The 13,289-nt window shown below is 33.6% G+C and overlaps 1 protein-coding gene across 5 annotated transcripts in view; it reads right to left on the bottom strand.

Annotated features, from left to right (window-relative positions):
* Positions 1 to 6,367, bottom strand: part of LOC6036483 (NPC intracellular cholesterol transporter 1) — a 78,738-nt gene extending 72,371 nt beyond the window's left edge. For all 5 annotated transcript variants that reach the window (XR_005277834.1, XM_038258144.1, XM_038258145.1 and 2 more), the window contains exon 1: positions 5,835 to 6,367. Coding sequence is in view for 4 of the 5 variants with exons in the window: in XM_038258144.1 (XP_038114072.1) it covers positions 5,835 to 5,897 (63 nt within the window). In the remaining variant the exon portion in view is untranslated. The remainder of the gene's footprint in view (positions 1 to 5,834) is intronic.
* Positions 6,368 to 13,289: the final 6,922 nt, after the last annotated feature.

The raw sequence follows: 13,289 nt of genomic DNA, 5'->3' as shown, positions 1-13,289 counted from the left end.
TTTGTCTTCCAACTTCATGATGTATAGCGTCAGCACCTAATGTTGGCATATCAGCACTCTGACGTTCAATTACAGCGTTTTAATCAAAATCTGTTAATAAATAGCTCAGTGGAAAGTGAGCAAGCAAGTTTCTTTCAAAAGTTAATAGTTAATACGAGAATTTTCCCTGCTAATTGCTTCTTCTATCATGCAATCTTCTTTCTCGACAAGCAGCCTGTCCCACTTACACTTGCTGTGAACTGTCACTAGAGCAAAATAGATCGACTGTCTGTTTACATCCAAAGTTCCGCCCTTTTGAAAAGTTACTACGGAATTTTCTACAATTTCGCTAATCGACTTATCGATTTCCTCTAATCATTTGATTTGTATGAAACATTGTCCGGAAATATGAATAAGCCTTTTCATATCATTAGGTTTTCCAAAAAAAAACAAAAATATTTTAAGACGGGACACTCTGATCGACTTGGCGTCTTCGGCAAAGTATGGACTTTCCAGAAAAATAAATACATGGAAAAAATCTCATTTTTCATCTCATGGTGAATTCCCACCATACGTCATTTTGGTTTTGTTTTTTTAGGATGGTTTTTAAAGAAAAAAAAAAGATTTTTTGAAAAAAAAATCTTAAACTGTTCCAAACAAAACATCAAAACAATTAGATGCAGGATCAAATTTTCAACTGAAAATGATTTTTTTTTATAAAGTTCATTGCTTAAAAGTTTTAGGTATTTGTAGATAGTTATTTTTTCAAAAAGTTTCATTTTTTTAATCTTGCTGAAGTATTTTTAAAATGAGGGAAAACTGCTTCTTAAAGATATTTTTTTTTTTTTTTTTGCGGATCGAGGTGGGATAGCCAGGATCAAGTCAGTCCAAGTCCGGTTGTGTAAAGGAATGGTAATGGTCGTGTCAATCACATGCGGATCGCTCGCACTCCATGGGAGCGGGGATTGAGGACATGATTGGGTAGGTTAAAATGAGATTGTGTTTGTGAGAGTATGTAATCGTGTAGTGATGTAAATTAGCTAAATCGAAACTTCGTGCTCAATCGCCGCCCCCAATGTTCATTAAAAACCCCATTTGCACAAGCTTCCCAAAATCAGTGCTGTAGGTTTGAACTGTCGAGACTGTTAAAACCTACAGAACTGGCCCCAAGGAACTCGAGCAAACGGGGTACACTATCCACGCACCAACGGACTTTTACTACGTGACCCTTAACTGTTCCAACAAAAGCAAAATTATTAAAATGAATTCATATGTTGAGGTTTAAACTCAATTAGCAAAGGTCATTATTTAAAAGAAGCAAAGAAACACACCTCGGGCAAAATTTTCCCACATAAAAAGGACTTATATAAAATGTTTTACAGTCTTGCAGTCCCCTGTCCTGTCACGTTCGTCAAAGGTCTTGTCAATTTTGCTGAAAATTAAAGTGGTTAGTGTTGCAGTTATTCGTATTCAACATGACCAGAAAAGGCAGGCCTGTAATACGATTATCATGCATGAGTACTTAGCTTTAAAGAGGACGACTCCGCAACCGCCGTCAGATGTCCTCGATCACCTTCGCCAGTATAAGTCGCAATTGGCCACGAGTTTGTCCTGGTCGTCCTTTGACCAGCTCCGCGGTGGGTTTCATCATATCGAAATCCGAATTCCATTACACTACGCAACCCGGCCGCTAGGTACGTTCCAGTTGCTCCGAATTTTCCGACGTCAGGCAGCATTCGATCATTCGGTTCCGTCTGGATTTATTCTTCAAAACTGTGGCACTGTAAATATTCTTCAAATAACTAATAAAAAACTATTAATATTTCCAGACACCACTCGGCAAAGATCAATGTGTAACATCTTTGACTGGCGCTAGTATGGGGAACAAATGCTCCCCTGCTCTTTCCGTATTGGTAAAGTGCATTACAAGCCCTCCGACCGTCCCATGCTTTCCATGGGGGCAAGGTCCCAGCCGTGCGGAGGGGAAAAACTGCTTCTTAAAGATAAAATTTGGTGAAAAATTATCTCGGATAGTATTTTTTAGTTCTGGGCCAAAAATTTTAAGTTTTTTAAAAAAGTCTCTTCGAAATCGGTCAATTTCGGCTATTTTCATTTTTTTGTATTTTTTGATTTGGCTCAAACTTTGTGGGGGCCTTCCCTTTAACCAAAGAAGCTATTTTGTGTCCCTTTAACCAAAGAAGCTATTTTGTGCCCATACAAGTCTCCATACAATTTTGGCGGCTGTCCATACAAAAATGGTGCGTAAATATTTGGACAGCTGTGACTTTTGAGTGAATTTTCTGATCAATTTGGTGTCTTCGGCAAAGTTGTCAGTATTGTTGAGGACTATTGAGAAAAAAAAATAGGTACACCGAAAAAATGACGATTTTTTATTAACTTTTTTTTCACAAAAACTCAATTTCCCAAAATACGTATTTTTTGATTTTAGAGATTTTATTATTTTTTTGGGGACAAAAATCCGCATTTTTTGAGCGATAGAGAAGCATGGCCAAAAAATCTGCCGCCGAGTAATGATTTTTTTGAAAAACATGTAAATTTTGAAAAATCTAAATTTTATACAAAACAAAATTTGACATAATTTGTTTTTTGGTGTAAAATTGAATTTGCAGTCGAAAAGTACTCTACAGATTTTTTGATAAAGGGCTCCGTTTTCAAGGTATAGCCACCAAAAGTTTGATTTTAGGGAAAAATTGCAGTTTTTTTTATTTTTTTAAATAGTGACCATAAGTGACCATTTCTAAAAAAATTTTAAGTACAGAAAATTTGCTTTAAAATTGTCCAAGAAACATTGAAGATTGGACCTCTGGTTGCCCTCAACAACTAATGGTCCGAATTACAATGTTAAAACATGAAACATTCGTGAAATTTTTCGATCTTTTCGAAAAAAAAACATTTTCAATTTTTTTGAATCAAGACTAACATTTCAAAAGAACCAAAGATTCAATATTACACCCTTTTCAAATGTTAGTCTTTATTTAAAAAATCTGAAAATATTTTTTTCGAGGTGATCGGAAAATTTTACAAATGTTTTATGTTTTAACATTGAATCATTGAAAAATACAAATAAAATACATTTCGGGTTTTGGTAGAGAATTGCTCAACTGCCTTAGGCCGTTGCAATTATTTTTCAAAGTTTATGTCGCCCCCTCCCCTTCAAAGTTTGGCTGAATAATCAGGGGGCAAACAATTTTTTTTTATAAACTTCAAAATATTAATGAAAATGAAAGTTTAAGCAAAGGCCTGGGTTTGCAAAATTTAAAAATCAAGGTCAACATTTTAATTTTTTTGAAATAAGTGTTATTAGTCCTTTCCAATGGTTATTCTTGTTGAAAAATTAGGACTAATTTCTTGACACAAACAAAAGTTATTTTTCACTAAACTTACCGATCAATAAATTGAAAAATTTAAATTGCTGAAATTTTCATCAGCTTTTCAAAAGTATTTTTCATAGTCGTGCAAAAGTATTTTTAAATTGTAAAAATTTTAACATTTTTGAACAAATCGTTTTTTGATTGCATATTCGATTTTGCATCTAGAACTGATTTTTAAAATTTTGTTAACAATGTTTTTCAGTTTTTTTAAATCTTTTTTTTAATACTGTAAACCGGGGTGACTTTGATAGCCGGGGTTAGATTGATAGGTTAAAGATTTGTTAGAAAAATTAAAATTATGAAATAAATACAAACGGTATTGTACGGAACAATACTGCTCTTGGTAAAGAAGAGACCTCATGATGTAGTTTTCAACAAGTTTTGAAAAGTTTGTAAAGTGAGTTTACTATGATTATTAAAACATTGATAAAAAAGATTATTTCCAGATTAAAATTTTCAAAAGGTCCTAAGAACAGTTAATTTTTTTTTTTTTTTTTTTTTTTGGGAGGGTGATCCAGCCGCACATCGTTGATGTCGAAACCTCTAAACTGGGCCCTCGTCCTGTCACGTCCGTCAGTAGTCTTGTCGTACATTACAACTAGAACCAGATCTGCCAATGAATTAGTACACTTCGACCAAATAAACACTGACGCTGTATGGATCTGACTCTAGAATAAATGCACAGTTGTGTGTTATTCATAAGTCCAAAATGTTCAATTATTCATATAAGTCCAAATATTCATTTGCGGATAACTACCTAACTTGAATTGAATACAAGATTTAAAGCAACCTATCCGAAAGCTACTCTTATCTCAAATCCCCGACGACCAAAAAAAAACGTTTCTTTTAAAACCTGTCTGGCTTCTTTTAAAAAAACAAAAAAAAATAACAGTTGATATTTTACAAGTCGTGAATTGAAAAAGCGTCCATTTGTTCGTCAGAATTCCAGTAGATCCTCGATTCACAACAATGGTCGATACAATCATAATCCGACAACCGTTAGTTCAACAGATCAACGAATTTAGTCCGATATCATTTCACTATTGATTGATCGAGACACTATGGAAATTTTGACAAATCAGAATGGTTTTTATGCTACTTGAATGAAGATAGAATTACTAAATTCACTGTTACTAATTTTGTCCCTAAATAACTAAAGGCAAAGTATAAAAAGTTGATATTTATAGTTAAAATCCTAAATTCTACAAACACTATTTTTTAAACCCGCATCCTAACCTGACACCCACATTAAGATAGGGAAAAATCACATATGTAGCGGTTCATTGTACAAATGTGATATTTCCACTATCAGAGAACCTCCTTGTCTCGATGACAGCTTACCGGCCATCGATTAAGCCCTGAGACTACGCCAAAGTGGGTTCTCGCAGCATGAAGTGGTGTCCATGTGTAAAAATGGAAGCTTCAGCAATATACTGAACACTTCGATTTTAATTCCACATCGAATCAAATCATACTCTTTGCCAAACAAGCATCAAACCTATGATACTCATTATGACAAAGCCCAGGGCAAAAGGTCCTAAGAACAGTTAATATAAGTTTTATGTTTGAAAGAAATGTAGGGCCGATGCAGATCTGATCCTCAAGATAATTAGACCTATATCGAGCCTACAATTTCACTCGGTTTGTAACTGTTTAGGTGAATGTCAAAACTCAATGCTAAGATAAAAAGGTCCAAAGAAACATTCAGAAAACCGAATCTTCGGATAATCGAGTATGGACTGTGATTATTTTAAATCTTATTTTAAGGATTTTTTTTTGCCACAACAATTGCTTCTTAAAAACCGACTTAAAAGTAAACACCCTTTTTGAAGCCAAAAATATATAAAAATAATTTTCCAAGTGATTTGGCGTCAATTTTCAATTATAAGTCTAGTTAAATTTCTTTGCATGAAAAATTTAATTGACTTTGAAGTTTTCTGGGTTTATTCCCCAATACACATTCAACAAGCTCATCCTCCCAAATTTAAACCGATCTTAAATCAAACCTTATTCCTCCCGCACAATAAAAATCATAAAAATCAAGAGAAAATGCTGGCAATTTTCCTCAACACACCGTCAGCGGCCGTAAATCAAAAAAATTTCGCTGCCGCGTTTGAAGAGCATCCTATCCTAGCTCTTGTCTGGAGGCAGCGCCAGCCAGCTCTTTGTGTGTGCAATAAAAAAAGATTGATGACGTCAAACCTCCCGTTTCGTTGGGTCGAATTTTTACACACCAGAAGCAGCGACTCGACGACTGTCTGTTTACAAACAGACACCACCACCACCCATCGGGCGGAACTGTCACTTTTTCGCGTGAGTGTTGGTGACGCCTTTGAGTCACTCATCGTTCGATTTGCTTGGCTTGCGGTGGTGTGCGTGTGTTTTCCAGCTGACGAGTCGACTCCCATGATTTTGAAGTTTTTTTTTTCGAGGAAAATTTTCTGTATTTTCAAGCAAACATACCAATTTCAGGATGGTCAGGACCAGCACCGAAGTGAAAGCTAGTGCCCTCCTACAGCTGGCCATTTTCCTGGCGGGGTTCTCTTCCGGCTAGATCTCCACTTTGCACAAATTTTCAAAATTTCACCACGGGGCACTCAGCGGAAAAGAACGGAACACCCAATCAAATGGTTCCCCTCTCTCTCTCTCTTTTCCTCCGTTTTCACGCAAATTTCTGCACAGATTTTTCCGTTTTATCCCAAACTTTTTGTTTCTTCAAACTTGAATTCCCGACAATCCCCCACAAAACCTGCACAATTCTCAAACTCGAAAAGGCTAGAATCTTTCTTTTCCTTGCTTTTTACAGCAGCAAGGTGAGCCCCTCGAACACACTTCCCTTTTTTCGCTTCACCACACACCACTATATTTCTCTCTCACTCACACTCACGGAGTTGTGTGGACGACACGGGGCAGGAAAAAATAAACGAAACGCAACACTCTCCTTCGCGACGAGGACGCTTCGGACTTTTGCATCCACTCGGCACGAACTCAGAAATGAAACTGACGAAAACGGGCCGAGGCCCGAGCTTGAGCCGAACAGGGTTGCCACCCGGTTGCCGTTTTGAAGTCTGTGTTTGAGTTGAGTTTTGAATGTCAAGTCGGGCTGTGCGTCTGTATTAAAAGGGAAAATGTCTGTATTGATTGATTAGCTTAGAATCAGTATTTAACATTTTTCAATACTTTTTAAAACAAAGACTAAATTACAAACACACATGAAAACATATGAGAGTGTGGTATTTTGTGTTTTTGTTTATTTTGAAAAATAGGTAAATTGGGTCCTAAAATGAAGCTTAGATTGCTGATATTATTGTTTACAGCGATAAAGCTTATTTTTCTGAGTACAATGACCCTTTGTACGACCACAAAGAGTTTAAAAAGGATTTATAAATCAATTTTGAAAAATTAACCTCGCGGTCCTTCTTGACAGAAAAGCTCCTACTTGACAGCTTGTTCCAAGGGGACCATAGTTAACCATCAAAAAAATGTTGTCTAGTCAAAAAAAAAATTTTTGCATTAAAATGAAAAAAAGTGATCAGAAATGGTTTTTAATCGTGTTTTTTACCGTTGTACATAAAAATTTACAAAGGGCTTTAGTACCCAATTAATACGAGTGTAACGGATAGCAACATTTGTCATCAAACATGTCAAAAAATTTTGGGTACTAAAGCCCTATGTAAATTTTTATGTAGGTACAACGGTAAAAAACACGATTTAAAACCATTTCTGGTCACTTTTTTTTCATTTTTATGCAAATTTTTTTTTTTGACAAGACAACATTTTTTCGATGGATCAACTATGGTCCCCTTGCAACGAGCTGTCAAGTAGGAGCTTTTCTGTCAACAAGAACCGCGAGATTAATTATTCAAAATGATTTAAAAATCCTATTTAAACTCTTTGTGGTCGTACAAAAGGTCATTGTATTCAGAAAAATAAGCTTTATCGCTGTAAACAATAATATCAGCAATCTAAGCTTCATTTTAGGACCCAATTGAAAGAAGTTATTAAATTTGGTAAAACTTTTCTTAATATGTATGAATCAACAAAAATCTGTATTAACATCATTTACAGAACATTTACGTACGTGTGGCAGCTCTGGTCGGAAAGTTCACGAGAAATCTTTTGTGTGTGAGAGTGTGTGCGTGCAAGCTGACTACCCAGTGAGAAATTTGGCTCGAGTCTAGAGCCAACTTGACTCGATCTAGAGCTATGTGCCCTTGAGACTCATGTAAACTTTCCAACTGGGTAGCAGAAGAAAAGAACGCAGCCAGATTTACACTAGCATCCAAAAATAATTTATTAATTCTTTTAAAAGAATATTTTTTGAAATGGCTGCTCAAATCTGGACCAACACTAGAAAAGAGCATTTTGACAGCTGAATCAGCCTCTAGACGGGCTTCGATCTAAAAAAATTCCAAAAATCATGCTTTAAATGCTAAACCGATGCTGAATGTCTTTGGTTTGACAATTTCACCTGAATCGTGTGACTTTGCGCATCTTTGTTCCTGTTTAAACAGAAATTTAGTGATACCAAAGGTACTAAAAATACATTTTTTGAGCCGAAGAAACGGGTACACTTCTTTTTCCAAAAACCAGCTTTGTGTACTCTTTTTTTTTAATTTTTGGGAGAAAATTGCCATTTATTTTCAAAATAAGTTTAAAATGTAAAAAAAAAGAGTTCGCAAAACCAAAAATTCCTAATTCAATTTTGTAGAATTTTCATCAGTTGCTTCAAATATCTTCAAAACGAAGCAAAAAAGTACAAACATCAAAATTTGAGAAATAAATGTTGTGTTTGCTGTCATGTTTTTTTCAGTAGAGAAATTTCAGGACATATTTAAAAAAAAGTTAAAAAGAATCATTTTAAAGTTTTTTTTATTGTTTCACGTTTTATGAAATTTGTTTACGTCTCTTATATAATAATCAGAAAAAAAATACGGAGATTTAAAAGTAAAATTGCTCAAACTGCTTTGCATTTATTTTATTGAAGTATTGAATTAAGTATTTCCACATTTTTTTGAATTTTTTGTAATAAAAAAAATATGTTAATGTGTTATAAAACAAATCAAATTATTTAAAATTGTAGACTCTATGACACGTTACAAATAAAGCTAGAAATTTACAAATAATTATGAGCATTGTGTTGAAAGTTATAATGAACAATAATTCTATATATCAGATCTAAATTTGCCATGCATTTCTTTTACAACTTCCTCAAAAATGCATGTTTATAATCCTGTGTTGCGTTTAAATAAAAAAATATATTTCGCTTTCCGTGACATTGCGACAAAATCACTAGTTCTAGTTGAAAAGACTGAAGATTGAAAAAAATCAATATTAAGTCGCATGTAAAAAAAAAGAAAGAAGAAATAATGTTTTGCAAAAAAAATCACAGACATTTGCTAACAAAAAATGCCAAAAGGGAAGGACCGGCCTGTGTCTTCCGCTCTTCAAATATATATTGAAAAAAAAAAATAATAAAATAACTCCCAAACGGCTATCAATTCAACGGTGCATTTATATAAAAAAAAACTAAACTTTTAACCATTAAAATATTTTTTGAAAATTTTCGAAGTGCTGTTTTTCTAAATCATGTGTCATCTTTACTCTCATTCCTGATACTCACTCGAAGTGCTGAATTCAGCCAACCAAGTTTTTGTGTTTACACATTCCTTCTATCTCTCTCTCATTGCGGTTTGCTGAGAGAACGAAAGACTCGACGCGTGGTCGTGGAATAGAGGAGAGGTTGTGGAAAGAGAGTGCTTTTTCTGGGAATACCGAGACCGAGAAAGAGCACTCACAAGCTGTAGTGGCGGTCGATATATTCTGTGATGTTTTGATGAATCATCAAAGGATAGTTTTTTCTATCACTCATTGGAAATATTTACATACAATTTTTGTATCGAAAAAGTTGCCAAAAATTTATGCCAGTGGAAACTTGCATGGACGAACCAATTAACTTGCCAATTAAGTAAAATGCCTTCTATGGCCATAGGGAAGCCCTCAACAAGTTCGGCCAAATTAATTTTATAAAAACTCTTAATTTTGATGTTCATTCTGATTAATCAAAAAGAATCAAAATTTCAAGATTTTTCAAAAAATTATCACAGTTTAAAAAAAAGTTAATGTTATGAAAAAATAAAACTCTGATTCAAAACTTAAGTCGATGAAAATCTGAAACAAGATTCATAGCAATTCAAAATCTTTTTTTTTATTTTGGCTTTTATTTCAAGAAACATTGTATATTTTTATTATTATTAGTACTTGAATTAAATTTTTAAGGAAAGTTGTGATATTCATAAAATACAAAAACCCTACACTTCGCATCGATGAACATTAAATGGTTTGTCGTTTTTATTTCTCTTCTGTTTCCACCTTCTCCCACATGACATGACTTAGCTGTTGTTGTTTTTTTTGTCTGATTTTTCTGCTCCAGTGTCTAGATTTCCAAAGTTTAACTAACTGCGCCCGCAATATAGTCGGTGTTGTTGCTTTTTTGTTTGCCTGTATGGATTCTTTTTTAAATTTTAGTGTTTCTTTGTTATGAGTTGTAATCTAAACATTTTCATCGCCAAACATTCAATATATAGAGTTGATTTGCTGCTTTTTGTTTTCTTTATATTTTTAACGCTATTTTTCTTTTTGCTGTCAACGTCAAATTTTGAAATGGTTTCTTTTTTTTTGCTGTGATGTTGCAAATGTGGTTTAACTTCTATCATTTTTTCAATCGCCGGCAATTAGATAACTGATCTATATAACTGTTCCGTTAAATATATTTGGATATTTTTGCAAAATATATGGATAATTGTATCATTATGATAAAGCGCTTTTTTTAAACTGTGGTTGAATAATTTTTTTTTCTCGATAAATTCAAACATATTTTTTTTCAATACTTTTGCTCGTTGGTGTGTGTATGTGTGTGTGGGTTAAGATTTAACGATAGAAAAAGCGGATTTTTTTTTTACAAAAGCAAAAGGCTTGGGAGGAAAGTTTTGTGGAATGCTAGAGGTATGATAGACTTGTAGAGACACTAAATTTGAGCACATTTTCGTCGGCTCTGTGCGTTTTGTGACAGTTTCGTTGGGAAAAGAGAGGGTTAAAAGTAAAGAAGTAAAGGCTTTGGTCAAACCGAAAATTTTCCTTTTTTGAGCATTAGAACAACATCTCACACTGTGTTTTTTTTTTCTCCCGTTTGTTTGACAAACGGTCACTATTCTAGGCTAGTTTTATACCTTTTCTTTAAATTTGTCTCAACCTTCACACTTTCTGTTCGTCGTTTCAGTTAAAATCCATTTGGGTTTTGGTTTTGCTTCATTCGTTTAAATATTTCCTACTCTCAACTACAGTTTCAGATAGTTTTTAAAACCTGTCTTCGTCAGCTTGGCATCCGTTTCTTTTTCTTCTTCCACTATAAATATAACGTTTCATTCTGTTCTAGTACCTCATTTTTTAGTTCGCTAAAATGTCTTCAAATTCATATTCAGACTGTGTTTTAGTGTGAGTGTTTGTGTATTTGTGTGTTAGTCCGTGTTGTGCTACTGGAAAAAATATTCTTCAAAAAACACTAGCTTCAAATACAAACAGTTCATTGTAAAAGTGGTTCCGATAGAGTTTAAAATGCTTTTTTTTGTGTGTGGATTGTTTGGACAAGTTTTAAGGTGGATAGAAATGATATCAAAATGCAGGAGAGGGACGCCACGTCTTAAAAATTAGTGCGAGTCTGATTGATCTTACTGTTTGCGAGAACTAATCGGTTTCGGTTTTCCTTTTTTAAAAATTTCTATAATGATAAAAATTGCGAGTAATTTTAATATATTTAGTTACCTTTTTCTTTGATACAAGAGTAAAAATTTCACTCATCGAAGAGAATATTTCGTGATACAATTACAAATCGAACCTATTATTGTTTGCGTTTGTTGTAACTTTTGTTTTAAATCTTATTTGCTTTTCTGATTACGTGTACGAAATTGATGATGTAGGTTGTGGTTGTCGCGCGTTCGGATCCCAACGTGAAGTGAATATGTGTCGGTTGTTTGCAATGTGTATTGTGATGTGAGATTTTGTTTTTTGATGAAATGAATTCAATCGAATACGGTTCTAGCTAGAGAAATCCAAGTATCAAAATTATTGATTCACTATACGTTGTTTTACTTGTTTATTTTTATTAAATAGAATGCTTGTTTTTATTGTTGTTTTGTTTTAGAAAACCTACGGTTTTGATCCTCCGCGATGGCATTTAGTTAAATGACGGCCTTAAAAGAGATGAAAATAGGTTGGTTCCAAGAAAACATTAGTGTGATGATGATGTAGTACTAGATTACGGTACACAATCTGAGCATTTTGATCGGAAAGTTACGTAATTGCTGTCAATTGCCATCGAAAGGGTAATTTCCAAAACTGCAAATGTGTTTTCAAGTTTGTTCTAGTACTTCAATAAATGTAATTATTTTTTGATAGTTTTCCAAGATTGTCTTACTTCGAACTACATGCCCATTTCCCTTCCTAAACTGCAACTCTCAAACAAAAAATATATGCGCTAACGATGTCAAAGCGCTTAAGATATGAAATTGCTTCCAACTACCGGTAACATGTTTTTTTGAACATTAGTTAGTGACTCACTTGAAAAATAGTTCCGAAACAAGTAAATAATTAGCAAGCGCCATCAAAAAAACAAACGCGCCAAGTCTTTTGACGTTTGACTTTTGTCGACCCATTCCAATCGAAGGCCACCAACACCACCAGCAGCGCCCGTTGGAGTGAGCCAGTGATGCCAGAAATGTTCTCCATAAATGCTACTTTTCGTGAGTGCTCGCTTAAAATTTCGGCACAAATGGCAGCAATAAGCAGACCCAAAAGAGCGCCGGAAGGAAACAGAACTAAGCTGAAAATAGAAAAATGGGCGTGGCCCAATGCATTCTCGTGTGATTAGAATACGTTTGCGAAATATTTTTTTTAAATGCTTGTAAAAGGAATTGAATAACTTCTAGTTGAAGTGAAAATAAACCGAAATGTTAACAAAAAGTTGCTTTACTCGTTGGTGTACTTGGTTTTAGTAAATTTAAAGGAACGCTCCAGATTATCCAGCATCATTCAAACACGACCGTTTATTAGGCCTAAAATGGGTATATTTCCCATAATTATTTGTGTAAGATAAATTTGATAAAACAATGAAAATCAAAGATTTTGGTTAAATTGTTCAAATATTTCTTTATAAAGTAGTACGATAGAAACCATTTTGCATTTTGCTGGCTGAATATATGAAAAATCTAGTTGTTTTGAGATCTATTTGATTATAGACATCAATTTTGACGCAAATTTAGCTATTTCAGTACTGACAATTCCGAAATAAAACTCAATAAAAGAGATTTTAAAACACAACAAATAAACCAGTTTGGGTTCTAGTACTTCAGTAAAAAAATAAAACTTAAAGAGAGGCAGGAAGATAATGGTTTATAACGTTTTGTTTTAAAATTCTTGATTTTTTTTTCAAATCGAAGTGTCAAGAAATTGATTTTAGTGTATTTCGATTCTAGTACTTCAAAAATATGTATTACTGCAAATCTATTAAAAATTCAGTAGAAGAAAAATTAATACGGGTTTTTAGTTCAAAACCTAAATAAAAATTTGATCTAGTACTTCATTTAACAAAAATAAACTTTCAAAAGGTGGTTGCCCAAACCTATTATGCGTTAAACCTCTGGAAATAAAAAAAGGAGAACGCAAATATTGATTATTTTGTAATCTAGTAAATTTTGATTCATGTTCTAGTACTTCATTGTAAAAGAAACTTTGAATGTAAAGATAACCACGATTTCAGAATGCTCTTTAAGGTTAAATAGAACGTTTTAAATAAAAAAAATATTAAAATTTCACATTCTAGTACTTCATCAAAACAAAAATTCTGCAGTTTTGGAAAATACC

Source organism: Culex quinquefasciatus, chromosome 2, assembly GCF_015732765.1.
Source record: "Culex quinquefasciatus strain JHB chromosome 2, VPISU_Cqui_1.0_pri_paternal, whole genome shotgun sequence".
In the NCBI taxonomy this organism is placed as follows: domain Eukaryota; kingdom Metazoa; phylum Arthropoda; class Insecta; order Diptera; family Culicidae; genus Culex; species Culex quinquefasciatus.
This window is presented reverse-complemented; position numbering and strand designations above follow the sequence as displayed.